Here is a 26229-nt window from a genome sequence, read left to right as displayed (position 1 = left end):
ACTACGTCATTATGAACACCGCGAGCAGTTCGACAAGTACAAAAAGTCAGAGCCGCCAAACTCACAAAACACGCTCAACGAAATAACTACACGTCCTCAAGCTTCTATTACAGCTTTTCTAACCCTCCAATTTGCCACTAAACCACTTCATTCAAGCCTTTTTACATCAACCATGTCTGCAAACTCATCGGTTAGTGCACCCTCACGAAATACAGGAGCCATGCTGACATTGTTCCCACTTAGGTCGGAAATCGCACCGTCTACGAAGCCGGCGACCAACGACACTACAAAGACAGCGAGCTCAAAACGGCCGAGCGATACAAGGAGGGCAAGCCCGTCTCGCACCTCCCCAACGACTCCAGTAAGCACGCCCCAGCCAGTCCCGTCCATACTCCCCCCCTTCACTCAAAGCTAACACGCCTTCAGAGGACCAGCGCTCCATCATGAACAGGCTCGCTCATGAAGAGAAGCGGCAGCACGAGCCTGAGCCCCAGGACGAGGAGACGGCCATGTTGCACAAGGACGCCACGCTACCCGCACGCTCGCACGGCAACGAGCCGTCGAAAGGCGCTAAGATTGATCAGGAGCTGAGGGAGGAAGAGGAGGCGGAGCTGAGGCGGAAGGGCAAGGGTGATGCGCTGCCGGGGAAGAAATAGATACGCTGCGTGGCATGGGAGGGGTTTGGGCTCGTTAGACCTGTGTGTATAATCACTACGTGAATCGTGAGGTTCTGTAGAAGAATGGAATGGTAGCCCGAATGCTGGTTCGCTGGTCTTTGCGATCGGATCCGTGGAAAAATATGGTGCGGAAAATGCTTTGGGTTTCCTGCCCGCTCTTGCTCTTGTTGGCTGGCCCAATTTTCCCTGCAATCACCCTTCAAACAACCCCACCGCGATCCGGTGAAGCAGCGTCCCCACCATTATTTTGACTTGTGCACAGAACCTCAACATACAACAAAAAAGCTCCCCACTCATCATGAGGAGCGGCTGTCCTCAGCTCCGACTACTTCACACTCTGGTTTGGAGTGCTGGATCCTTTCCCTCTGGTGCGTAGGTACCGCATCAGAAGCCTCTCAATCTCCTCGCGCACCCCTCTTCCTTCATTTACTTTGTGGGGCATGCGTACGGGAAAGAGAGCTGATTTGACTTCGTCGAGCTCCACTTGCTCGGTCTCCAGGAGTAACCGCACAATACCCGGATGCTGGCAGTCCACTGCGCATGAAAAAGCAGTCTCACCCTCCACATTCGCTATGCTTATGTCCACCGCTCGAGTCTGAAGGAGCAGGCGTACAATCTCCTCATTTCCCTGTGCGGCTGCATATATGAGCGCTGTATCGCCGTCCCGGATTCTAGAGGACCTGTAATCTGCATCGCCATGGACCCTTGCGTTTACGTCCACTTTCCCGGTCTGGAGAAGGACTTGAACTACGCTCTCTGCAAACTTATGGCCGGCTGCCAGTATGAGAGCAGTCTCGCCGCCCAGATTGGTCGCGTTGACGTCTACCAGTCCTGTCTGAAGAAGGAGCCTCGTGATGCGTTCATCCCCAGCTAATGCCGCGTGTGTAAATGCGGTGTTGCCTTGAATGTCGGCCGCATTGACGTCCACAGTGCCCGTCTGGAGAAGGCGTCTTACGATTCCTTTGCGTCCGCATCTGGCTGCTGTTATGAGCGCAGTCATACCGGAATCGTCGCTTTTATTCACATCCACGTTTTCCGTCCTTAGAAGCAATCTTACAATTTCTTTACGTCCGTGTTTTGCCGCTATCATCAAACCCGTTCTTCCAGTCGGGTCTTTCGCGTTCACATCCACCTTTCCCATCCGTAGAAGCAATCTTACAATTTCTTCATGTCCAGCTTTTGCCGCTATCCTCAAAGCCGTTCTTCCATCCTTGTCTTTCGCGTTCACATCCACTTCGGAGGTCTGAAGGAGCATTTTGGCGATCTCTGTGCGCCTTAAGTCTATTGCATCCATTAGAGGCGTTCTACCCGATTGGTCTCCCAAGTTAATGTCTCCTTGGCCCGTAGCGACTAGCAGATCCACGACTGAGGCTTGTCCATGTGCTACGGCCAATGCGAGCGGAGTTTGTCTTAGGTAATCAGTCGCCACTACCTGCGCGTTGACCTTTCCAGCCCTGAGTAGAAGTGCCGCGACTTTTTGGTGACCTCTCTTCGCTGCATAATGAAGGGGCGTCATGCCATCTTCATCGCGATGATCCAAGTCAGCCAGCTCGGGTGCGATTAGGACCTCCACAACTCCAACATGGCCACGTTCTGCAGCATAGCTAAGCGGTGTCCGAGTATCGGTTCCTGTTGCAGCCGCATCGGATTCTTTTGTGTCTAGCAAAAGTTGCACAACTTGGTAGACTCCAAGAACGGCAGCTGTTGACATAGGATTACTTAACGGGTTCCCGCTCGACGGTCCCGTCAAGGGGGACATTATTTCATTATGCGTCCCGAACCGCGATTGGTACAAGGGATCAGATTGACGTTGGCAGAGCTGTAAAGCCGCCTGAGTGATCTGGTTTTTGCTCTCTATGTTGGATCGACGGAAGTGAACATTCCAGTTATCGAAGGCGTATCTGCTAAACCCGTACAGTATGTCGTCCCTTACCAACGGTCTGTCGTAGCTTATCGGGCTAAAATCGGCTTCCGAAAAGGAAAGGTAGGCGTCTGCGAGAATCAAGTACCAGACACAAGCTTGTGCGAGGACTCCATTGGAGACTTTGATGTCGATGGAGTGCTTCCATATTATTTTGTTGCGATCTCCTACGACGAAGCGATCCTCGGGTGGTTCTCCCGGACCAGAGTTTCGCACTAGGAATTCTCGTGCGGTCTGATGAAGCAGATACAGTCGCTCGTTGATGACCACCAAGAAAAGGCCACACAAATCTCGCAGCGTATCTTGGAATCGTGACTCAGGCTCCAGTTCCTCTTCCATATGGTGGAATGTCTTATGACTCTCCTGGATTGCCATCGCGAAGGACATTTCTTTCACAGACAACGGTTCGGTCGCCGCGGTGACAATTCGCAATGCTTTGAGTGCTTGCTGGGCATCGGGGCTCTTTTGAAGGATCTTTTCGTACGCCTCGTCGACAGTTTTGGGTAACTTCTGGACAGTCCTGACAACGTTTCCTCGGGTGAAGCCTGAAATCCTCTCAATGACGTCCAACGTGAGGGTAACCCACAGGTAGGTTCGATTGGGAATTGATGTCATGAGGTTCTCCAAATGGGTGCGCTCATCTTTCCTTAGCCTTCTCTTCGCAGCGATAGCCTTTACTCTGCTTCGGATGACCAGGTCGATCTCGTTGGTAATCTTCTCGACCTCGACCTCATTCGCTCCGGCGAGATGAATCGTGGGCATAAGATCTTCCAATGCTTGGAACTCCCACCGTATATGCTGATAGGGTCGGCTAGTGAGTAGCAACTTCAGCCGGGAATCTCTTCGCAGCAAGAACAATCGACGTATTTCCGAGCCCAACTGTTTTAAATCACCTTGCCGGCATTCGTCCAAGGCCTCTAGTATGCATACGACCTCTCCAGCGTCCTTTTCCGATGTAACGCGGGTGAAGATTGACCATAAACCACTGAATGACTGGCAGAAGGTGTCTTTGTCCTGTTCACTTCGGCTTAGAACGCCGTCTGAGAGAAGATGCGGCTTTTGCCGAAACAATTGGCGTAGGATCGCGCAAATGGCGTTGGAGGCAGATTGCTGGTCTAGGAAGCCATCCTTGAAAAAGAAATAGCAGATGGTTTTCTCTTGGCTTGGGATGACTTCGTCCACCAAATATTTCGCCAGCACAGACTTGCCACATCCAGGATCGGCGGACACCCAGAGAAGACAGGACTCTGTGCTTTCATTCCAGTGTTTGAACTTTTCGTGATGAGTGAACCATTGGCAGGTTCCTGGTACTCGATCGTCGTTCACGTTCTTCCGCTCTTCGTAGGGGCAGGTATAGAGCTTGGCTAAGAACTTGTTGACTCGCTCCTCCCGTTTAGGGTCCCTGACAGCCTTTGCTACACTGATCGATTAGCATCAGTACACACTATACAAATTAGGCATACCTTGCTGTTCGCTTGCGGCCCTAACCCATCTGCGAAGCTCCCTACTCACGGCGCGGTATCCGGGATCCTCTGTCCCAGAAAACTTCGTCATGTTCTGCGGTTTGCTATGTTAGCGACCGATGCTAGCTACAATATACCATTACGAAATTGGAATGCCGGCCGCGAAAAACTGCTTGAGAAGGGCTTCAACAGTCCAAGACATAGGTAGGCGTGCTGCAATCTACGTACCATGTGATTTGCATGAATCCCGTATGACGAATAGCCAGCAATTCTAGCTTGAGTCTCTTCCACCACCTTCCCGAATGCAGGTAATTCCAGCTCTTCGAAGAAGCACGTGATCTGCACTGGGTTGGTCTCCGCACGACGCCTTCGCCAATGACCAAACCAGTCTTCGACATCTAGAAGGATTTGTGAATCTCTCTTCAGCGCCTCAAGGATATCCGTGTTCACGCGTTTGCCCAAGAAACTCAATGCTTTTCCTACAGATTTCGCAAAGGGAGCGAAACCACTGCCAGCATGAGGCGTCCCAAGGAATGCTATACCAACTGTCGAGTTCTCGATCTGGCGGAGGTGCTTCTCGGCGCTGTTCTCCGAAAGCTGTAATGCTCTTTCGACCACAAGACCACCTAGGCTGTGAGCGACGAAAACAATCTTCCGGTCTTCCTAGACCGCCCCAAGAACGCATATTAGCCACCCGACGTCCGAAATGGCCTTTGAAATCCCCCTTCGTAAAGGCGTTCAGAGCCTTGTTGGTTCTTGAGTTGGCAAGACCAACGCCTCGAGTTGTTTAAGGATAACAGAGTGTAACACTAACCGTGTTGGTATCCTCTCTTCGTCCGACAAGATGTCCTACCATACTCTCCGCATGGTTCACCAATCGGTTTTGCGATGCGCCACCCCAGAAGCTTGCGACATTTGCATCATAGCCATAGATGAATATTCGCGCCTCAGGAATATCTTCTTTTAAGAGGGTGCTTGGCCAATGAAGGGCATGTTCCTTGTAGTACCAAGTGCTGAAAGCATTTCCGGCCAGACCATGAACGAAAACTATGTCGGCTCGAGCATCCTTCGGATTCTCAGGCTGATATAGGAGCTTCACACCAAGATTATCGCCTTGTTCAATAGGAGGAGTGTCTGCCAGTACTGACTTGCTGTGGACATGATCGTTTCTTTCGACGTCCGTATCGTTTGCGGAATGCGAGGGCTCCTGGGTTTGAGAGCTCCCTGTCCGGTCGGGTTCGCTGCTTGGATGCTTGCCCCGCTTGAGGAAGCTCTTTATTCCTCTACGCATGGCGAATCTTACGTAAGAGCCAATCCATAGGAAGCCGTTGGACGGTAGAGGGTTCGGAGTATCTGGTGGAACTGGTTAAGAAGGAATTCGAGGGACGGACGTTGAAGGCTGGAAGTTGGAAGCTGGTGTGAGGCTGTGTAGCATTGCACGGAGACTACAAGGCTGCGAGCAGCAGCGGTTAGGCTGGACACGGCGGCGTTCGGAGACCTCTGTTCTACAGGCGGCGCCCGTGGAACTGGCTGGAAATGCGGATTGATCGAAGGAAGATGAGCTGTAGAATCAAGAGTTCAGAGGGCGAGGAGAAGAAGAAGAAGAAGAAGAAGAGAAGAGGAGCTGCTTTTTAAGCGCCGCTGGCGCGGCTGAGATGTGCTGATTCCTTGCATGCTGCAGCCTCGTCCAATAACTCTTCAATCCCGCACGCCGCTCCTCCTGGCTCGCCCCCATAAGCTGCGACCGAATAGGAAGCTTGAAAACACGTCCAGAGAGAACACCAGCTTCAAGATGGAAGCCCTGATATGTGTTCTTCAGCCGTGGTCCTGACGGCTACTCGATTGACACTACAAGGTATTGAGCGCTCGGAGAGTGCTCAGGGGCTGTAATTCTGCAGCGATGAGGGCCATGAAGAGAGTACATATGAAGCAGGACACGCGTCGAACACGACTCGGGCGGTAGGTAGCTGCGTGATAGCGATGAAAGGCCCGTCGCAAGTAGAAAAAAGTGCCCGTGGACGAGGCAGACCTCCATGTCAGATTCCCTCCGACGCTATACCGCTTCCGGACGCGCATGACTCGCGTCGGAAATATCCCGAGATAGGCCGAGCACCCCTCCCACGCTTCCGCTGAACTCGCCGTCTTACCCACATCGCACGGCGGTACAGCTGCATACAACTCAATTGAGCCCCTGAAGCGTATATGCATCTTGTTTCACGCTCCTGTCGCCTCCTCCGTACCACCTCTGCGTTAGTTCAAGCTCCCTTCCGCATCTCACCCGCGCGACCCCACCTCGCTCCACTGCGCCGTTCCCTCCAGCAAGCCGCAAACATGTCCTCCATGGCATCCCGCCTGAAAGGCAAGACCGTACTGATTACTGGTGCCTCCTCGGGCATCGGCAAATCCTGTGCTCTCGAATTCGCCCGTACACAGCCCGACGACCTGAAACTCATCCTTACAGCACGACGCATCGACACGCTGAAAGAGATTGCAACCGAAATAGCGCAGTTCGCGAAGGGTGTAAAGGTCCACCCTGTCAAGCTAGATGTGAGCAAGCCGGACGAGATCAACAAGTTTGTGGGAGAGCTGCCGAATGAGTTCAAGGAAGTAGATGTCCTAGTCAACAACGCGTGAGCTTCCTCCCCACCCCCCTTGTGACGTGTCTATTGCAACTTAAGAGGCTGACAATACCACGATAGCGGCCTTGTAAAAGGCGTGGCTCAGGCGCCCAATATCGCCCCCGAAGATATCGACGTCATGTTCGCGACCAACGTCACCGGCCTCATAAACATGACCCAAGCCATCCTCCCCACCTTCAAGACACGCCCCGACGGCGGCCGCGGCGACATCATAAACATTGGATCAATTGCGGGTCGGGAACCCTACCAGGGCGGCTCCATCTACTGTGCAACCAAGGCCGCCGTACGCTCCTTCACCGACGCCCTCCGGAGGGAGTTGATCTCAACGCGCATAAGGGTTATTGAGGTTGATCCGGGGCAGGTGGAGACCGAGTTTAGTCTCGTGCGCTTTAATGGGGATCAGGAGAAAGCGAAGAAAGTATATGAAGGGGTGGAGCCCCTTACGCCGGATGATATCGCCGAGGTCGTTGTGTTCACAGCTGGGAGGAGGGAGAATGTGGTTATTGCGGATACGCTGATTTTCCCCAATCATCAGGTGAGTGCACCCATTTCGTTCGGAGAATGTCGCTGATGGGTCGAAGGCTGCGGCCACGGTGATGCACAGGAAGCCTGCACAGTAGACTGACGAGTCACAGGCGGGAACGGGCGGTGCTATGTACAAGAAGCCGGTCAGAGGTAAAGAAAAATTATAGAGGTGGACAATATTATACTTTGAATACATGGAGCGTCTATCGTTCGACCGCAACATATATCGCTACTCCGTGTGGTGTACACAAGAAATGGAAACCTAGATCAATCTCTCAGTGTTCGCTCCTCTATGCGTCCAGACTTACGTTAACGGCATGTAGGCCATAGGTCCGGTCACCACCCAGATGCTTGGCCTTAGTTTTCGCAAGAGGCTCGAAGTACTGCGGCTTATTAGAGCAGCAGCCGAAGAAAGGCTGTAAGGAGTGATGGCAGAGTGATCTCTATGACAGCGGCCGCTTGTTATTCTCGGTAGCCGTCTGTTAACCACCGCAGAAGAATGCTAGAGAGGAGTGAAAAGGTAATCCCGTTCCGAAGCAACAGTGAAAGTATTGGCCGCCTAAACCCTAGAGCATTGCAAATAGCATCCACTGGTAAACATACTTTCACTGCTTCGCAAAACACTGCAATATCGACCGACAGCTGTCCCTCCAGCAACAGGTTACCACTCCCAGCATAATTTCCCTGCGTCAGAGCTCTCACTTTTCCTACCATCTTTGTGCAAACCAACCACAGTCAGCCCGCTCAACAACACACACCTACACAAACACACCCAGAATTCATCCAGCCATTTCCTCCCATCAATTACCACCCGACACCAACACCATGGCCACCATCAGCAACCGCCCCCTCTCTAGCTTCAACTGGGCGGACGACGACGACGACGAGTGGGACTTCGACCAGTACATGGCGGCCACCGCCGACCTCGCCCCCCCAACGCTCGAAGAACTCGGGCCTCTCCAGCGCCCGTTACAGCATGAAGACCTCGAACCACCGCTCCTCCTTGCTGCAGAGCCCGCTGACGCCGTTGCGCCCTCGTTGCCGCTCGATGCCCGGCCGCCGCCTGCCTTCAAGCTCCCAGGCTCCCACGCCGCCTACTTCTCGCCGCACCCGGCGGACTGGCCGACGGGCGAGGAGCAGCCATCCGCGCACTGGCGCCGCTACGACGCCATGGTCAACGAAGTACCAGGCCCGCCTGCGTACAAGGAGATGAGCGTGTATGAGGACGGCGTGGTGATGGAGCGCAAACGGGTGAATTACTATGCCAATTGGCGGGATATGAAGGTGCAGTGTGGGAAGACGACGGCGTGCGAGACGATGCTGCTTAAGAGTTCCTCGTTGAAGAAGGAAGTGCGGTTTCAGGATGATCAGGATGGGGAAGATGATGGAGAGAAGGAGGATACGCCGCTGCTTACGAGGAGGAATACTGAGGAAGATTTGGGGGATTTGGTGATGACGCCGCCGGATTCGCCGATTGTGGGGGGTGTTAAGGAGGATGTGGGGTCTGTTGCTGAAATCGCCGCTCTTATCGATCAGCCCTCAACCGTTTCGGATGATGCGATCAGTACCGATGTTGCTGTGGACGAGGACACAGATCGCTCTGAAGCCGCAGATGACTCCCTTGACTCTTTATCACTTGGTCCCTCCTCGCGGCCGACCACCCCGAACTCGGAAGCAGGCGACAACAACGTCTTCGACAAAGCATTTGAATGTGCGAGCATCGTTGGCATCTCAGCAGCATCTACCTTCGCAACCCGCACATACACCCTCCAATTCACGCCTAGTGCTGGCTCCACCTCCGAAGACGACGCGGATATCGACGTCACGTTCCTTGAACCGGACGATCGAGCCTCCTCCTTGGAATTGGTCCACACGCCTGCGACCCCGACTGTGGAAACAGAGTCTTTTAACACATCGCCGGCTTCTACTCGATTGGCATCGTATCTTCCTGGGAAGATGGCCCTGGACTGGTGGCCGATATCCGTCTCGCCTTGGAAGGCTACTGGTTTCATCGCTACCGCTGCTATTATCGGCGCTGTAGTTGCTCGTCGCCGTTGAAATATCTGCGATGCGAAGCGAATGCGGGGGCGTTGCTAACTGTTCTGATTTTCACGTTTGGATCACTCCGGCGTTTTATACCAAGGCCCATCGGTGTTACACTTCCAAGGTTCTATCTCATTACGGAGCATTGCATCTATCCCATAAGACCCCAGCGCATCTACAAGCCATCCTTCCACGTAGCTAGCCCCTCAAATGCGATTCCCCAGCCAGCGGCACTACACCTTCCTCGGCCTAATACGCACCCGATACTTCCGATCCGGCTTCTGAATCGTAAACTCCCTCGTCCCCAGCACCAACCCCGGATCCTCCAGCTCAACCTCGTACCGCAGCAGCAAGCTCGCAATCATCTTAATCACAAACTGATTCGCCACGTTCCGCCCAATGCACTGCCGGCTGCCATACCCAAAGCCCAGGAAGCACAGCTTCATCGTCGCCAGATCCGCCGCGTCGTCCGCCCAGCGGTCGGGATCCCACGCGCTGGGGCGCGCAAACACGGCGGCGTTGCGGCCGATGGTCGCGGCGGGGACGCCGACCGCGACGCCCCCGGGGATGTACAGGCCGCAGATTTCGGCGCCCTGGCGCGGGGTGTCGCGCGGCATGGCGTAGCCGATTGGGGGGTGCAGGCGCAGGCATTCGATTTCGGCGTGCTCAAGCAGGCGCAGGTTGTTCAGGCGCGTGTAGGGGAGGGGGTTTGCGCCGTCGCGGTTGTCGGGGAACATGGCTTCGAGATCCTGGACGATGCGCGTCTTGATTTCAGGGTTCTTGCACAGGTAGTATGTCATCCAGTTCATGGTTACGCTGCCGGTGCTGGCTCCTGCTACCCTGGGACTTAATCAGCGGAATGCTAGGGAGAGAGCGGGGCACGTGACTTACATTAGCGACGACGTCTCCGCGCGTAGCTCGTCGAAGTCCATTTGCCGCCCAGTTTCTGGATCGCGGGCTTCGATGAAGCGCTGCATGATGTCCTGACGTGGCTTGCCGCTGGGCAGTACCTGCTTCCGATCCTCCTGGAACCGCTTTTCCAGCGCCTGCCTTGCATAGTCCAGATACTCCACCCTCGCCTTCCAGAGGCGCTGCACGTACGGCATAGGCACCCAGCTCAGCACCCTAACGCTCGCCTTCCCGAAAGGCAGCATACCACTCAGATTCCCAAACCGCTGCGACTGCTCCACGAGCGTCGAATACCGCGCCGGTTTCCCCGCTTCCAGCACGCCGAAGTTGCTGCCGAGCGCGAGCTCGCCCATGACGTCCATGGTGAACAGCTCGAACCAGAAGTAGATGTCGAAGGGCTCCTGGGTGCGCGCGAACTTGTCCATCTTCTTGAGGAACTTGGCCATGGTGAGATCGACGTACGGCTCGAACGACTGCAGGCTCTGCGCGCTGAAGCCGTGCGCGACCATGCGGCGCTTCATGGCGTGCCGCTTCTTGGAGCGCGTGGAGAAGAGCGATTCGCCGGTTGTCGAGAAGGCATCGTACCAGCTGGATTTGCCGAATTCCTCGTGGCCTTTTCCGTGGCCTGGGGACGCGGTTAGCACTTTGAGAGATATGCGAGGAGATGAGAGGGGGATACCGTAGATGGCCTTGATGGCATCGGGGTGGTTGAAAGACACGGACTTTGGCCCTGTCCGGACTGCCACGGCGCCGGGGTTCTGCTCGAACAGGCTGTTGACCCATTGTGTTCGCCGCTGCTCCTTCAGCGCATTGGCCTCGGGAATGCTGCTGATGCGCGTCAACCACGGCCCGGGGATCTTGCTCAAGGGCGAGAAGAATAAGCCGTATACGATGCTATACAGCGGGTACGCGACTGCGAGAAGCACGGCCGCGTAGAACAGGGTCGGCTTCTCGCTGATGACGCCGTCGAGGAGAGTCATGCTTTGCGCAGAGTCGGGCACGTCTCTGATACTCCTAGTAGTAGGCCTGGCTAACAGCTCCGAGAGGATTCGTCCTGCGTTGCGCTCAGAACGGCGAATTGCCGAAGGATTAGTGAGGGCCCCACGGAGCCCGGAAAGCGTAGTGGTGAAGAGGCGTTCGCGTTCGGCGAAGCTAAGCTTGGAGGGTTGTCGCTCATGTCAAATATCTCGAGCTTTGGAGGATTGCTGGAGATGATTCATCAGCATCAGCGGGGTTCGAGCGGCAAGTCACGGAAGTCGAAATCTTCAAAGGCCCCACATCGCAGTCGCAGTCGCACGGTATCTGGAATGGGCGTTGAACGAAATCGAGTAGGGAGAGGATAGCCACCAACGCGTCTTTCGATGGCAACGGAACGCCCGAGGACGTGATTCTCGCAGCCCGTGCTGTCTGAGGGTCCTGTCCCCGGCAGCCCTGAAATGCTTATCTTTCCTCGCAATCTGGCTGAAATTGATGCTTGGACGGAGGAGAGGTGACAACCCCACATTTCCCCGCAGGCGTGGACGCACCCCTGAAAGCCTCGCTTTAACATCCGACGCCCCAGATATTATAGCGCCGAGCTAGGCCCCGCACGGGCAGTACGCAGAAGTTTCCCACGGAGTTTAATATCTCCAAGATCTACCGTCCCGTCATTTTTTGGAGCTTGTTGTAGCTTGACCATTCTTCCATCATCCATCTTTTGCTTAGGCGGACCGCGACAGTCTCCCCTTCGGCCCCAGCCCAAGCTACCATAGCTATCCCCGGCCACATTATTATCCTCGTCTCCGACGGAGCTATTAGCATTTGATTCAGAGAAAGACGATGAAAGACACACCAGAACACAAGCAGCATGTCGAGGAGGAGCTGGAAATCGCACATCGTGAGCACGTTCACGTCCCCGCGGGCTACGAAGACCCCCACAGAGCCGCGCTAGAAGACAACCCCGAACATGCCGAAAAACTCACGTTACCTGTCATTCTCTCCGCACTGTTTCTCGGTACCTCCTTCACAGGACCTATCATGTTCGGCTTCATCCTGGTTACTCCTATCCTGGTCCAGCTCTCACAGAAAATCGGAGGCGAGAACATTAGCTTCTGGATCCCTTCAGGATGGGGCGCTGCTGCTGCTGTAGGATTCTCAGTTGCAGGGAGGCTATCTGATATCTTCGGGCGAAGACCAGTCATCCTGTTTGGCCAATTCTTGACCGTTATAGGCGGCATTATTGCGTGTACGTCGAAGACGATGAACCAGCTCATCGCAGGCGAAGTAATCCTTGGGGCATCGATTGGAACAATCTCTGTTGCATACGCCGGTACGTGTGGGAACCCGAGTCTTAAGCCTAGTAAACTGACGAGAAGCAGGCATCTCCGAGATCCTGCCCAACAAGTATCGCGGCATAGGCCTGGCCTGGACTGAGCTCAATCTCGCAACATGGGCCGTCCCATCGACTATCCTGGCCAACGCTATGATCTCCAACGCAACGTGGAAAATCATGTTTTACCTGTGCATCGGCTACGGCGCCTTCTCCTTGATTGGCACGTTCTTCGTGTACTTCCCGCCCAGCCATCCCCGACCCGACGGCAAGACCAAATGGCAAGAGTTCAAGGAACTCGACTTCATCGGCGCGTTTCTCTTCGTCGCAGGGCTGGTGGTCTTTCTGTACGGCCTCGAATCCGGCGGCAACACGTATCCGTGGGAGAGTGCGGGTAGCTTGGCGCCGCTGGTTCTGGGCTTCTTCGTTTTCATCTCGGCGTTTGTGTACGACGCGCTTGTGCCCATGGACCCGCTGTTCCCGTGGTATTTGTTCAAGAACTTCCGCGAGTTCTCCGCCCTTATCGTGCTCGTTTTCGTCGCGGGCATGGTGTTCTTCGCAGCCTCAGCGTTGAACGCCCAGACGATCCTCTACCTGCATACCCCCGACCCGGTCAAGATCGGGCTATACTCGCTTCCTTCTGGGTAAGTCCTTTGCATCAGAACAGCATCCCCCCCAGCACCGCTAACACTACGCAGCTTCGGCCAACTCATCGGCGGCTGCCTCGTGCCCGCCCTCGTCCACTACATCAAGCGCGTCAACTACCAGCTCATCTTCGCCGTCTTCATGCAGACCCTCTTCTTCGGGCTCGCCGCGCTCATCACCCCAACCAACATCAACTGGCTCATGGCCGCGCAATTCCTCGCCATGTTCCCCTTCGGCTGGATCACGCTGAACTGCTACACGACCGCCTCGCTCAACGTGCCCCAGCGCGACCTCGGCGTCGCCATCGGCCTCATAGGAACCTTCCGCTCCGTCGGCGGGTCCATCGGCTCCGTCATCTTCTCGTCCGTGTTCGATCAGACCGCCGAGAAGGAAGTAGCTAAGCGCATCGGCGCGACGGCGCTCGCGGGTGGCGTGTCTGCCTCCAGCGTAGGCGAGCTCATCGAGTCCGTCGACTTGAGTCTGCTGGGGATCCCGGGGGGCGCGGCTAAGTTTCCGGATATCCCGTCTTCAGTGTATGATGCGTGTGTCACGGCGGCGCGGTATGGATATGCGTACGGCTTTCGGATTACTTGGCTGGCGTCTATTCCGTTTGGTGTGGTTGCTATTCTTTGCGCGGTAGCGGTTAAGGACCCGTCGAAGTACTTTACGAACCATGTTGAGGTGCATCTGGAGGGGAGGAAGGGGGTGCAGAAGGTTCATGAGAAGGAGACGGAGGCTTAGTATAGTAGTTACTAGTTGCGCAAGAGTGTGGGATAAATTCATTCAAGTTACTGCGTATTTTGCTTTTGATTAGAGAAGTAGTTCGCTGATGTCGAGGCAGAAGTGGAACGAAAGGGGACCTTAGTAAGTGACCGTTCATACTGCGCCATTTCAGGAAATCCTTGCTTCAGGCTGCAGGCCCGTATTCTTCATATGTCATTACGAGAGAGAAAGTTGCGTAAGGCAGGAAATGAGTGAGCCAGTGATTCCTTGTGACGGAAGTAGTCGAGTTGACACAGGTTCTAGTTGCGACGAACAAGACGACTTATACGATACCACAACCTTTCACCCCCTTTTCCTATCTCAGCCCACATTCGAGCGCTATCCTTAAAGACCCTCCCACCATCAATCGTCCTCCAACTTCCACAACCCCTCCGCTTAGTTCAGCTCAGCTCAACCAACCCACCAACCCAACAATGCCGCCCTCCCTCCCCTGCCCCGTCTGCGCCATCGACCTATCCTCCCTCTGCCCATCTAGCGCCTGCATTGACCACCTGTCCCTCTGCCTTCGCAGCCGAGAAGTCCCAGCGAACAACATCAACATACCAGAGATCGTCATCACGCCTCCAGATGCGCCGCACGACCTCCTCTGCAATACCGTCACCGTGGTCGATGCCAAGCTCCTGCATGCGCCGAAGCGGAATAAGTTTGGACGGGCTGTTGGCGTGGTTGGGCGGAGGAGGAAGGTGGTTAGTGAGGAAGAAAAGCAAGGGATTGTGGGTAGGCGTTTGCGGATTGAAACGGTGGCGAAGAGTTATGAGCGGCGGGCGTGGAGGGTACATGCACCTAGGGGTGGGAACAGGATGCATCTTCGCAGGATTGCGGCTCGGCTCATGCGCGGTCGCGGTGGAGATGAGGTGCGTCGTGCGGAAGCGGCGAATGGGTCGGTTCTAGCTGAGGGGATGGAGACTCAGGCTGCACCGTCGAAGTCCGAGGTCACGGATATGTCGCCTGTTTATAACTCTCTGGAGTGGAAGGACGGTGGAAGCGCAGCTACTAACAGCACGCCTCTCTTAGAGGATGCACAGAACCGTGAAGAGCCGTACGTTATTCTTCCCAAATCTACCAAGCCACTACCGAAAACGAAGCTCATGATTCCGTCAGGGCGCGACAACCCAGCTCAGCGCGATGCCAGCAGGTCGCAGAAGCTGTGTGGCGACAAGCCAGATCTCTCCCCGTCCACCCCTCCATCCTCTTCACCATTCCGTCGGGGACCGAGCCCCAAGAGCCCGAGATAACCAATACCTCTACAAAGCCCTCGGTCCACACAGATACAAAAAGCACCCTCCACATTCCCGAAGAGCCAGACGAGAAGCAGGCAACCAGCAAGCCGCCACTCTCCAGCTAAGCTGCGAAAACCCCACCAACCAGCACTTCCCATTCCCCAGGAACAACCCGCACCCCCTTCTCGCTAGCAGCTGCAGAACCGCTCGACTCCCAACCACACCTCGTCACAGCCTCGCCACATGCCACCACCCCCAGCCCAACGCCATCCTCCACCTCCCCCCACTCCCTCTGGTCCCCCGCATCCACCCTATCCGACTCCCCCAGCGAGTGCTCATCCGCATCCGCCTCCTCCGTAACGGGAAGCTTCACATACCCGCTCTCCCGCCCCCGCCGCGATTCATCAACCTAAGCCAGTGATAAACTCCACCCTGTGCGTCTATGCTCGAGGATCCCGTCCCCGCTGTATTCGCACATTGCGCACCCCAGGCCGTCACCAGAAGCGGATAGTGGGACGCGGCGGATACGCGGAAAGATTGTTTTCACGTGTGCTGACGAGCTCGCTGGGGTGGGGGTGTGAGATGGCTTGGTGGGGTGAATGATTGTATGGGGTGGTGGATGTGGTGTTTCTGGGTGGGGAGGGGGTTGGGAGGTAAGTTAAGTAGCTGCTTCTAGAGCTTGGGTGTCATATCTAGAACCTAGGAAGCGTGGAGCGTGAGGGTAAAAGGCTAGACTCAGAGCCGGAGACGGACAGGCGGTGGCGTCGTTAATGGCTTGATAGCTGCGACAATGAGAGTTGGCCGCACAGAAACGCAATTCCACGAGAATAGCGCGAGCACCAGGGAAGTGAGAACCAGAACGGAAAGCTAAGGGTATCTTATTACGAAAAAAAAAAAAAAAAAAAAAATTGCAAATAGAGAAATGCACACTCTCCCATGAACGATAGTCCATTTGATGCCCCGTCATGTATCGCGTACGTCCCATCAAAGCATACACAAGAAAGAAGGAAAGGCACGACGTTGTTGGCCAGCAACAGTCTGCAAAAGGAGGGGTTTGGGGAAAGAGTGACAGCAGAAACTAAACGACCATACCGAAGGACTATACACGTCGGAAAAGACTGTATGCTACCCACCATGAAAGCACGCCCAATCCTCTATCCTTCAAACAAGCAACGACCTCGGTCAGACCTTCTCATTGCCAACGACCATGATCTCCGCGGGCCCTTGCACCCCGCTCCGATCACTGACCGCGTCCGTCACGCTCCTGTACACGAGACTTCCCTTAATGCTGCTTCTGGCCTCCGGGCTAACGCGGTCCTCATCATACAAGTCCCAGCCAAAGCGCTCAAACTTCTCCCTCACCCCGTCGTGGATGCCGACAAACCTGAGTTCGGTGGTCGGCCCGCCGAACTTCTCCAGGTCGACCTTGAAGTCCTTCAGCGCCACCAGCCCCGTCGTGTCAATCGTAGCCACCATTGCCATATCCAGAACGACGATCTGGATCGGGAACGGCTCCTGCACGATCTCGGCCCGCTTGCGCAGCTGTGCAACCCGGCGCTGACCAGATACACTCCAGTTGCGGTCTGCCTTCTGAGCCTGCAGCGTCACGACGGTGCCCGAGTTGTACGTTTGGACAATGTCGAAGCATTGCTCTTTGATGGAGAAGGCGTTGAAGAAGATGAGTGACTGATGCGGCTTGAAGACTTGAGCGTCCGGAGGCACGGAGCTAGCGCCATCGACATAGACAGGCTGCTTCCAGCTGAGCGAGTTAATGCGGCGCACGCGCGAGAAGGCTGTGTAAAGAATTTGATAGACGAGTTGGAAGCCAACGGCGGACGCGATGCCGATCTCGGTGGACACGAAGAGCGTGACCCAAAAGCCGAGCATGGAGGCGACGAAGTCAACCAGTGACGTCTTCCAGTAGGCGTAGAATACTTTGGGCGGGGAGACGACGTGCCAAACAGCCACGACGATGATAGCCGCCAGCGTTGCCTTTGGGATCCAGAACAGTGCAGGACTGAGGAAGAAGATAGAGAGCACGACCACGCCGCCGGCGACAAGGCCATATACAGGGCTCTTGACGCCGGTGTCGGAGTTGACGGCTGTGCGGGACATGGCGCCGCCGACCGACATGACGGAGAAGAAGCTGTTGAAGAAGTTTGTCGCTCCGAGGTATACCAGCTCTTGCGCTGGGTCGATGACATAGCCGTTTTTGCGAGCAAAGCCTTTGGCGATGGCCAAGTGTTCAATAGCACCGGCAAGAAACGGTGCGATGGCGCGAGGGAACACTTTGGAGACGAGGCTGGGCGGAGGCATCATAGGCGTGGCGATGCCGTTTGACTGCGAGAAGCCATGTCAGCCGACATACTGAGATGAACGGGCGCCATAGGTTGAAAACGTACCTTGACTTTGCTGAGTTCCCAGACCGGGTCGTCATTCTCAAGATCAATGTTCTTGTTGACCCCATAAGAGATACCAGTGAAGAGCACCAGAACGATCGCACTTCGAGCAAGGGCCACGAGCCAGATAATCTTGCTCTTCTTACCCCACCTCTGGCCCATTTTCTGCATAGCCACAAGCAAGACGATTCCTCCAAGCCCGACGCCAACCGTGGGGCCCTTGAAGTCAGGTATCTGGGAGAAAAGGTCATGGATAATGGTTGCAGTGCCGGTGCCCACTTTGACGCCAAAGAGTGAGGGGATCTGACCAAGCATGATGACAATACCAACGGCCGAGATGAATCCATTGAGCACTGGAATCGAGACGAACTCGAGGAGGAATCCAAGTTTCAACAGGCCGATGATAAGGGCGTAGATGCCTACTGACATGGCGACAGCGGAAGAGATGGCCTGAGGAGTGAAGCCCTCACTCCCAACGTCGCGGATGATTTCCGCTGTGAGCAGACCCAAAAGCGAGGTGGGTCCAGTGGACAAGTCTACAAGAACGTCGTCAGCTTTTGTCGTTGTTAGCCATTCAGACGCATACCCTTGGACGTTCCCATGATGAAGTATAGGAAGTTCGGAAGCCAGCATGACATGAGGCCATATTCTCCTGGAATAGTGGCAATCTTCGCGTATGCCAGCCCCTGAGGAATGAGCAATACTCCGACTGTGATGCCAGCGAGCGTGTCGTTGAGCAGCCATCGTGGGTTATACTTGGGCAGCCAGTGAATCACCGGGACCTTCTCGAGGAGATAGTTGCCGGTTGCTGAAGGGAGTGCGCGAGCAACTCTGGCACCATCCCTTTTAGCTCGCAGGAGAGTGTGATCATTGGACACCGACTCGCGGGCTCGTCCAAAGAAGCCCATGGTGGGAATGGGATTCGACAGAGTTGTTGCGGGTAAGTGCAAAGGAGCGTTGATGTTTGATGGTATGGAGTGTGTCCGTACCGCAGACGTTGCTAATCAACAATTACCACTTCGAGAAGAGGTGATCACAGTGACTAGTCTTATACAGCTGAACCAGCGTAGAGATAGATACTGCCGTCAGCGTCCGGCAGTATCCACAATTCTGCATACCCTAGACCCAGTTCTCGAATGAGAGAGAAGCTGAGACACACCTCCCGATTACATGGCTCTGTCGCGTCTATTTCTAGCTCCTTAGAAGCCGACGCGGCGAAGGTTCGAGGTAGATAAGACCGGTGGGATGTTGTGGGCGCTGACTCCCATGTTTGGTGGAGAATCTCCACGCTCTTACCAATTGTGTACATATGGTTCAAGGCGATCGTAGGTAGTACCTCTCGGCGGGAGGGGAAGGTCACGTTCCGTCCTAAGGGAACCGAGGCGCAAGGGGCTGGAGCTGTACAGAGCCAGACGGGGGTGAGTTCAAGCGCTATCTGTAGTATATTGAGGGGAGAAAGCCTAGCCACGTTAGGAAGTGCGGCAGGGAGGCATAAGCAAGGACCGGGATGACTGCATACATAGAAGTGGGAAGGATGCACCAGGATCAGCAGTGTCGAAAAGCTTAGAGGCCTGGAGTGTAACGAGTCAAGTCGAACCTACTCGTTTACCCAGGGCAGCAGCGTGATTTTGGAGTGACATTTCGAGCCCCGTGTTGAGCTATTTCTGGAGATCGAGTGCGGTTGGGAGTAGGTGTTGAAACGAGATGCTCCGGAGTAGGTCCTCAGTAAGTCGGGCCTACCCCGCAATCAGCGGCAGCTAACCAACCGCTGTCGTGGCGCAACCAGGCTTCCCCGCTGACAGATGTGTCAAAGAGGGAAGGTATCGGGAACAAAAGAAGCTCCGGAGGCAAAAGAAGCTCCCGAACAAGCTTTGGCACGGTGATTGGCGAATAGCCCCTGTCGGCAATCACCCGCGTTCGAAGCGCACATGGTTTCGAAAGAAGGAAACGAAAACATCCAAACAAGCGGAAACCGGCAATGACACTTCCATTTCGGAAGCGTCAAGTATCGTCTACGGGATACATGTCCCAAAAATACCTCGTCCCATGGGTTATCTGATCGGTGCGTCGATGCGCCGCATTGTGGCCGAAGCTGTAGATGGGCCAGGTGTGCATGATGCAATGAGGGCGGCAGGAAAACAGATGTAACAGATCGTCCAGGGCCAAGAATCGGGAGAGAGTGCCGGGAGGTTGTTGAGATCAGCAGAAGCACTAGGTATCAACGTTACCCTAGTATAGAGGGGGCGATCTTGAGAGTACCAAGGAGATTACTGGGCATTATGGGGTTGCTCGTCACTTCTTCGGGAGAAAGGAGAAGGTAGAAAGGAGAAAGACGTCAAACTATCCAGATGGGCCGATAGAGAGGGTCAAATCAGCAACACCGGTATCGGGATGAATGTGATAAGCCCCACAATGGCGACAACCGTAGCACAATCTGGAAGCGGGAACAAAATATGAAAGAGAAGAATTGGAGCAAGTTGAAGAACGGCAACTGGGGAGAATGCAGACGTATGTACGAAGACTTTGGGAGAGGAGAGGTGAGAACGGGAGAAACGGATAGTTAAGTCACGTGCTTTCGACATATCCATGGATTGGAGCCGCACGTGGCTCCAAGGTTACCTACCCAAAGCCTAGCCAATGCTTTATCGTTCTAAAGCAGAGCCGCAGTGGGGTCTCGCTCTGATCGAAAGTGTGCATCTCGCTGGTTCAGTTAATCTCCGCATGGGCTGCGGGTTCCTGCACCGAGCCCCTGCTGTATCGAAAGACATCCGGGACGGGCACAAATACGGTGGCGCAAGCGCGCAGGACTGGCGAGAAGGTAGAACGACGAAGACGATGGTGGCAGGCGTCGGGCAGGCCAGCAAAGGAGTGAGGGTGGTGAGGACGGAAGAAAAGACAAGCTCGGGCCAGGGGCGACAAGCTCCGGCCGCGGCGCCAAGCCATGCAACCGTCGAAAGCTCGAAATTTATGGATGCAGACCTCACCGTCGCACGCCGCCCCATTGCTATCCCGCCGCACCGCACTCATTCCCAGCATGGCGCGCAAGAAGAAGAGCGCGCAGACAGACGCGATCCCGCCCGCGAACGGCAGCGCGAAGAAGGTGGCGGGTGAGCCCTCGACGTCGGCGCTCATCATCTGCCGCAACAAGTACGTCTCTGCGGAGGCACATCACTGGCAGGCCTATTGGCGTCCTTCCCTGACGAGGCGGTGCTGACAGCGGCATTGTAGACACTGGCGCTACATCTCGTCCTTCCACGGCCCGTGGCTGCAGCTCCCGCCCGAAGTGCTGGAGTCGCTCGCGCACAGCAACTACCTCTCTCCGCGCCCGCACCCCATCGACCCCGCCGTCTTCTACGACCTGGTCAAGATCCGCAAGGCCGTCGACGAGGCGACCAACCTCGCCGTGCGCGCGACGAGCGGCCTCACCGCCGCCGCCCTCAGCAGCTCGCTGAACGCGGGCAATGGCATGCTGGGGAGTGCCGCCGCGCTGGGCATTGGCTACGGCGGCGGCAGCGGCAATGCGAAGCTGAGCAGAGAGCGCAAGCACCGCATGCGCGAGCTGGCGACGGCAAAGCTGAGCCAAGCATACCACCTGGACGAGATCGCAGCGAGCGTGGCCACGATGCAGTCGGCGTCGACGCTGGAGGACGTCGCGCACCTTGTGCTGCAGCGGAATCCCACCGACGTCGACGCGAAATACGTTCACTTCTTCCACGAGAAGATACCGTCGCGCATGATGGCCCAGTGCACACCGCTGGATACGCTGAACGAAATCATCTCTGAACGGCCGAACGACGGGTCGCCGCTACGCACCCGGGCTCTGACGCGGATATTCAAAGAGGACTACGTCAACTCTGCGAGGGACCTGTCGGAGGCACTTGTAACGGCACGATATATGTTGGCCCAGCATCGAGCGGGCAAGGACCAGTTGATCTTGGCCAAGTCTATGCAGGAGCAGTACGGTCGCGATTGGAGGCAGGAAGTCAAGATAGCCGAAGAAGACCAACCGAATTCTCTCGAAACTCAGCTCTTGTTCCATCGTGCTGGTGTCTATTTCACCATAGCATGTCAGCACGTTCACGCTGCCCTGGCCGGGCTAAAGGAAGCGGAAGAAGCGAAGGCGAAAAGGGAGGCCCAGGTTGCAGCGGGAGACGAACCATCACCTGAATCGCCACAAGAGGCAGAAGCAACTTCCCACCGTCTTGAAGCCCGCAAGCAAGTTCGAACGAATGCGAAGCGCGCACTGCGAGACTACACCGCCTTCCTCTCCCACTTTGACTACACACCCGGCATCTCCGCTGAGGTCGCCGAAGAATTTCTGCGCCGCCTCGGAAGTGCGGCCAACGGCTCCTACTCAAAGGAGGGTCAAAAGCCCTCTCTACACCGCCTCTTCGAATCGTCTACAACTTCTGCGTCTGTCTCCGAAGCGCTGGTGCCCCACCGCCGGTCCCTTGGCCATCCCAATGACCGGCCCTCTTGGCCCAAGCTGCCACCACCCGAGATCTTCAAAGTCTCGCAACTCTTCGAGCCGGCTCCGCCAGCTTCACTCCCTCCTTATCCTCAGCCGGCTCCAAGGAGTCCCGCCGAATCAGCAGCCTCCGCAGCCGCAACCGCCTTCGCTGATTCCCATGAGAGCATCACCTACCACCCCCTACTGACGGATGCCCTACACTCCCTCTTGCTCTGCCATGCACTCATCCAGACTCCTCCCAAAGAGCTTCAACGCCATGCCCACAACGCCGCCCGCATCGCCCGCGTCTGTGACGGCTATCCCATTTTCCTCGCCGCACGCTCCCCCGCCCGCGCAGACTGGATCGAAGTTCTTCGCCGCGCCGGAAACTGGATCAATCTCTCCATGTCTTGGGAGAATCTCTGCCGCCCCGCCCCACTCCCCGGCCACGGCAAAGGCTCCCCCGACTGCTCGTCCAAGAACGGCCAAGGAAGACAAGAAACAGAAAGCCAGAAGCGCGAGCGCCAGAAACACGAAGCGATCCTTGAAGCCCTGGCCGATGAGCGAGTGGTGGACGAAGAGTCCTTCCAGCGCGCCGTCCGCGCGCGGGAGCGCCGCTTCCGCGAAGACGAGGAAGCCGACCAACGCACTCGTGCGCACTCGAATGGCTCTTCGCCTTCGCCCGGTCCCTCCACCGCTAACGGCGGAGCCGGCGTGCCCAGCAGCCCGACTTCTCCTGCGCCGGCGCCTAAGCGGTGGGCGCAAGACGATGGGCGCGAGTACCCCATCTCGACGGAGCGTGCCGAGGCGATTTCACGCTGGGTGCGCGAGGCGCCCAGTGTTGTTGAGGGCACGGGCGGCAAGAAGAGGAAGGCCAGGATGAAGGGAAAAAAGGCGAGTCTGCTCCAGGGGGAAAGTACGGGGTTGGAGGGCAGCGTGGAAACTTTGAGTTTGCATGAGGAGGAGTTAGAGTAGGTATCAAGTGAGGCCATTGGAAAGAGGTGCTACGAGTTTCGGCCTATTTTGGATTTGTAGTCGTGGGTTGGCTGTTGTGGAGATGGGCTTTGGCCCATTTTAGAAACATTGGATACTGTATGGTGTAGGCAGTCCCGTTCAATGAATGCCATTGCCTTCGACTCCCTTCAGAGGCGAGCATGTATCCCCGCGTGCCGTGATTCTGACGCTATCGATGGCGAGACCCCCGACCTCCATAGCAGAAATTCCTCACCGTACATGTGAAAGATGGAGAACGCCAACTAGATCCGCTCCCAAACCCCCTCCAATATACTGGAAACCGCCGACGTCCCTCATCGGCCGAAATTCCTCCTTGAAAGCTGTGGCAACATGGTCAGGTCGCGATGCTGTGGGAGCAAGGGAGAAGAGACAGGGATCGCACACTTACCACCAGTACGCTGCCTATGCCGAGGCCGCATGCCTATGAAGGGTTTCAGAAGGTGTGAGGAAAGCTGCCACCCTCGGGCTCTCCGTGTTGAAGATATATTAGGCCCATGACACGTTAGTGGTGCATGCAGAGTCATTAGGTTCGGCTTCCTGGCGCGGACTTTGCCACCCACAGTCACCACTCTGTCGACCAAGTAGCCACATGATCACAGTCCTTCGGCGGCGGCTTGCTCGCTTCGTCCAGGACGTACTCCCACGCCCGAAGCGTGTCCTCGTAGGAAACGTCGGCCCAGTGGTTGCTAAGATCAGCTTCAGTGACTTGGAAGTCGTCAACATCGTCCTCGACCCCATTGTGCGGGGCGTCAAGATGCAGGCGAATTGGGAGAAGGTTGCCGAGCCGGATCCGATTGGCACAGAGCCAGTACGCGCGGTGGAAGCGTTTCTCGGTGGCTTTCATGCCGATGTGCCATTTCTGCACTTCCTTGATGAGTCCTGCGGCTTCGACTCGTTCGATTAAAGAGCGCAAGCCAGGTGCGAAGGTTTTCCAGTGGATCTCGCTGTGTTCGTACCAATAGCAGCCGTACACTCCGATGGACGTGGTTGTTTGCGGGGGTCCACCCAATTGGAAAGGATTCGCGGCATTGTGCAGAACAAGGAAAGTCAGGCGATCACCGCCTTTTACGAAGCCGTACGAGGTATGAGCTGCCCAGCGGTACGTGAAGTCGAGAGTAGTGAATTGGTCCTCCAACCACGATTGGGCGAAATCGTAGCCAGTCTTGGCTGTGTCGACTTGGTAGAGTCTGACAGACCACTTGTACTGGTCGTAATCCGCCACGATAGCTTGCTCAAAGTCATCCCAGGTCGGCTGCCTGGGAGCCGGAGGGTAGGGCATTGGCTGATGAGTGTGTGAAGGTATCAAGACTCCTTGACCGAAGTGAACCTGCCCGTGGTCATATGGAGATACATAGGCTGGTATGTCCGACGGCGGCGTGGAGGCGTACGGCCCGAACTTGGCATCGGCATATGGTGACCCCTCATGGGCGTGATTCTGTGCTGCAGCGCCTGGCGGGCAGGTTGGCTGTGTCAGCTGCTGCGTCCCCGGGAGCCTTTTGCGCCTGATGCTACGGTTGAAGTCTTGTATCCTTGCATTCGCGCCATCTTGGTCGTTAGCTTTAGCTGCGTTGGAGGCGCGGGGCTTAGGCGCCTTTGAGCCCGCGGAGCCGTCGGATATGGGCCGCTTCTTCTCCTCCGCCTTCCTTCGGTAGGCCTCTTGCTTGCGGAGGGATCGCTTATCCAATCGCCTTTTACTCACTTGGTCGGAAGGAGCTACGTGTTGAGTCGACGTACCTTGCTGAACTTGGTTGGAATGATGCGTAGCAGCTGCGATGCCGTCCACATAAGAAAGGCCGGGCTGTTGACGTGGTGATCCAACCGGCCAGTTTTGAATAGGTGGCAGACTTCGTACTCCCCCCTCCATAGGACTGAACTCAGGCTCGTGAGCAAAAATGGGACGTATGGGATCCTGCGGGGCGCCATACGGATAAGTTTGCTCTTGGACGTCTGATGAAAGCTGCGGAATGTGGCCAACAAGAGGTGGGAGTTTCCGTGGCGCAGCATTATAGGGTGAAGGACTCCATGCCGGATACTGCTGAGGCGGTGAAATTGGGGGCTGGTAGGGGAATCCCCTGGCGTGGCCTGTATACCATTGAGGCTCCCGCGGGTAGTATCCAGAAGCTGGATCTCGGAAGTGTGGGCGTTGATTGGGCGCATGCTGCGTAGGGAGAGGCTGGTTGCATTCACTTCCAGCGCTCTCTGCCTGCTCTTTCGCGTGCCATTCGAATAATGGGCTGAAGGCATTCTCGCTCTGTGATGGCGGGGTCGGCAATGCGCTGGCAGCGTTGTTTGCTGGAGCTATGGCGGTTGAGAGAGCAGGTAGGTTTGGTGCTACACTCCATGGGGGCGGGAGTATTGGATACTGACGGTTGGCTTGATACGGGACGGTAGGCGCGCCCGCGTCGAGGTCATGTGGCTCCGAATAATTAGGCCTGGAGGCGTTCACCACGTTGTCGTCGGCCGGCGCGTGCGCGGGCCCGTGGCCGGCTGCGTTGATGTCGGGATCGTGCATGGCGAGACTGTTGCATCCGTGCGTGTGAATGAATTGAGCCTTCCAGCCTTGCCATGGTTGGTGGAAGAGCGTTGGTGTTTTATAGTCGGCGGGGAGGTCGTCGACGGGAAATTGCGGGTGACGTCGGAAGCGCAAAGAGCGGTCGAGTGAAGGCAGGTACGGCTACCGTGGCAACGGACATATACCGCTTCGCCGGTGTTGAAGCCGGAGCGATAGCAACTGCTGGTGAACTCCTTCACCTGGCCCCGCACGTCTGCGAGGGAGATTGAGCTAGCGCGAGTGAAGCTCCTTTGCTCTTGCCTTAGGGGTCGAGCGTCTATATGAGGGATCGAGAGAAGAGCGGAGACTCCAATACGAACCGACGATTTATACTTGCCACTCCCACTATGACTCCTGGGGGAAGAACGTGAATGACTGGGACTCACCAATCACATGAGTCATGACTGAACAAGCGATATTCGAATGATGCCAGCAAGGTGCCCATGATATGCCCGCTCTAGTGATGCTACAGCCAAAAGGTCCGCCTGACTCCGTCCTGTGTCGCCAGCTTCGCGTGGCAGCGCTTAAACGCCAAGACAGATAATTATGCAAATCTTTCCCAACTACAGGTACCAAAGCGGCAATAGACTCGAATGCTGGATGGGGTTTAGAACGAAACGGATAACTGACGACTCTCACACGACGCGCTTGACCTAACGCAGTTGTCAGCTTCGCAGCCTGG

At 55.9% G+C, this 26229-nt stretch overlaps 10 protein-coding genes across 10 annotated transcripts; 6 read left to right on the top strand and 4 right to left on the bottom strand.

Annotated features, from left to right (window-relative positions):
- Positions 1-110: 110 nt before the first annotated feature.
- Positions 111-795, top strand: BU26DRAFT_519418 (uncharacterized protein). Its single transcript, XM_033829045.1, has 3 exons — positions 111-190; positions 244-361; positions 427-795. The coding sequence occupies exons 1-3, from the start codon at positions 173-175 to the stop codon at positions 654-656; spliced, it is 366 nt and encodes a 121-aa protein (XP_033684305.1). The 5' UTR covers positions 111-172; the 3' UTR covers positions 657-795.
- A 3117-nt stretch (positions 796-3912) lies between these two features.
- Positions 3913-5041, bottom strand: BU26DRAFT_316007 (uncharacterized protein). Its single transcript, XM_033821983.1, has 4 exons — positions 4876-5041; positions 4290-4724; positions 4062-4155; positions 3913-4018 (listed from the first exon to the last, which is right to left on the bottom strand). Exons 1-4 carry the CDS (start codon positions 4915-4917, stop codon positions 4014-4016), a joined length of 576 nt encoding a protein of 191 aa, XP_033684304.1. The 5' UTR covers positions 4918-5041; the 3' UTR covers positions 3913-4013.
- Positions 5042-6195: 1154 nt separating this feature from the next.
- On the top strand, positions 6196-7443 carry BU26DRAFT_519416 (NADP-dependent L-serine/L-allo-threonine dehydrogenase). The gene is made up of 2 exons (XM_033829044.1): positions 6196-6691; positions 6761-7443. Exons 1-2 carry the CDS (start codon positions 6393-6395, stop codon positions 7269-7271), a joined length of 810 nt encoding a protein of 269 aa, XP_033684303.1. The 5' UTR covers positions 6196-6392; the 3' UTR covers positions 7272-7443.
- A 607-nt stretch (positions 7444-8050) lies between these two features.
- BU26DRAFT_564951 (uncharacterized protein) lies at positions 8051-9283 on the top strand (the record flags this gene model as incomplete). The annotated part of the gene is made up of 1 exon (XM_033833329.1): positions 8051-9283. The coding sequence occupies one exon, from the start codon at positions 8051-8053 to the stop codon at positions 9281-9283; it is 1233 nt and encodes a 410-aa protein (XP_033684302.1).
- A 109-nt stretch (positions 9284-9392) lies between these two features.
- On the bottom strand, positions 9393-11279 carry BU26DRAFT_315963 (cytochrome P450 monooxygenase). The gene is made up of 3 exons (XM_033821982.1): positions 10857-11279; positions 10160-10802; positions 9393-10108 (listed from the first exon to the last, which is right to left on the bottom strand). Exons 1-3 carry the CDS (start codon positions 11155-11157, stop codon positions 9502-9504), a joined length of 1551 nt encoding a protein of 516 aa, XP_033684301.1. The 5' UTR covers positions 11158-11279; the 3' UTR covers positions 9393-9501.
- Positions 11280-11995: 716 nt separating this feature from the next.
- Positions 11996-13871, top strand: BU26DRAFT_564949 (MFS general substrate transporter; the record flags this gene model as incomplete). The annotated part of the gene is made up of 3 exons (XM_033833328.1): positions 11996-12485; positions 12535-13129; positions 13184-13871. The coding sequence occupies 3 exons, from the start codon at positions 11996-11998 to the stop codon at positions 13869-13871; spliced, it is 1773 nt and encodes a 590-aa protein (XP_033684300.1).
- Positions 13872-14326: 455 nt separating this feature from the next.
- BU26DRAFT_505345 (uncharacterized protein) lies at positions 14327-15546 on the top strand (the record flags this gene model as incomplete). The annotated part of the gene is made up of 2 exons (XM_033826845.1): positions 14327-14952; positions 15282-15546. 2 exons carry the CDS (start codon positions 14327-14329, stop codon positions 15544-15546), a joined length of 891 nt encoding a protein of 296 aa, XP_033684299.1.
- Positions 15547-16315: 769 nt separating this feature from the next.
- Positions 16316-18440, bottom strand: BU26DRAFT_505344 (sulfate permease; the record flags this gene model as incomplete). Its single annotated transcript, XM_033826844.1, has 3 exons — positions 16316-17473; positions 17536-18068; positions 18119-18440. 3 exons carry the CDS (start codon positions 18438-18440, stop codon positions 16316-16318), a joined length of 2013 nt encoding a protein of 670 aa, XP_033684298.1.
- A 2185-nt stretch (positions 18441-20625) lies between these two features.
- On the top strand, positions 20626-23121 carry BU26DRAFT_519413 (uncharacterized protein; the record flags this gene model as incomplete). Its single annotated transcript, XM_033829043.1, has 2 exons — positions 20626-20674; positions 20732-23121. A coding segment is annotated over exon 2 (1954 nt), but the record flags the coding sequence as incomplete, so codon positions are not given.
- A 102-nt stretch (positions 23122-23223) lies between these two features.
- Positions 23224-25882, bottom strand: BU26DRAFT_315921 (uncharacterized protein). The gene is made up of 2 exons (XM_033821981.1): positions 23385-25882; positions 23224-23316 (listed from the first exon to the last, which is right to left on the bottom strand). Exon 1 carries the CDS (start codon positions 25506-25508, stop codon positions 23559-23561), a length of 1950 nt encoding a protein of 649 aa, XP_033684296.1. The 5' UTR covers positions 25509-25882; the 3' UTR covers positions 23224-23316; positions 23385-23558.
- Between the last annotated feature and the right edge of the window lie 347 nt (positions 25883-26229).

Source organism: Trematosphaeria pertusa (genome assembly GCF_010094035.1).
Source record: "Trematosphaeria pertusa strain CBS 122368 unplaced genomic scaffold BU26scaffold_7, whole genome shotgun sequence".
NCBI lineage: Eukaryota > Fungi > Ascomycota > Dothideomycetes > Pleosporales > Trematosphaeriaceae > Trematosphaeria > Trematosphaeria pertusa.
The sequence above is the reverse complement of the archived record's forward strand: the minus strand, read 5'-3'. Positions and strand labels throughout refer to the sequence as shown.

Bases quoted from the DNA above. Each gene is read 5' to 3' on its own strand.
- BU26DRAFT_519418 (XM_033829045.1), top strand. The intron at 362-426 runs GTAAGCACGCCC...ACACGCCTTCAG, and splicing joins GCACCTCCCCAACGACTCCA to AGGACCAGCGCTCCATCATG.
- BU26DRAFT_316007 (XM_033821983.1), bottom strand. From the start codon at position 4,917: ATGGTAGGACATCTTGTCGGACGAAGAGAGGATACCAACACG. The intron at 4,725-4,875 runs GTTAGTGTTACA...GGGGCGGTCTAG, and splicing joins GAAGAGAGGATACCAACACG to GAAGACCGGAAGATTGTTTT. The intron at 4,156-4,289 runs GTACGTAGATTG...AGCAAACCGCAG, and splicing joins GGATTCATGCAAATCACATG to AACATGACGAAGTTTTCTGG.
- BU26DRAFT_519416 (XM_033829044.1), top strand. From the start codon at position 6,393: ATGTCCTCCATGGCATCCCGCCTGAAAGGCAAGACCGTACTGATTACT. The intron at 6,692-6,760 runs GTGAGCTTCCTC...ATACCACGATAG, and splicing joins GATGTCCTAGTCAACAACGC to CGGCCTTGTAAAAGGCGTGG.
- BU26DRAFT_315963 (XM_033821982.1), bottom strand. From the start codon at position 11,157: ATGACTCTCCTCGACGGCGTCATCAGCGAGAAGCCGACCCTGTTCTAC. The intron at 10,803-10,856 runs GTATCCCCCTCT...CCGCGTCCCCAG, and splicing joins TGCCATCAAGGCCATCTACG to GCCACGGAAAAGGCCACGAG. The intron at 10,109-10,159 runs GTAAGTCACGTG...ATTAAGTCCCAG, and splicing joins GCGGAGACGTCGTCGCTAAT to GGTAGCAGGAGCCAGCACCG.
- BU26DRAFT_315921 (XM_033821981.1), bottom strand. From the start codon at position 25,508: ATGCACGATCCCGACATCAACGCAGCCGGCCACGGGCCCGCGCACGCG.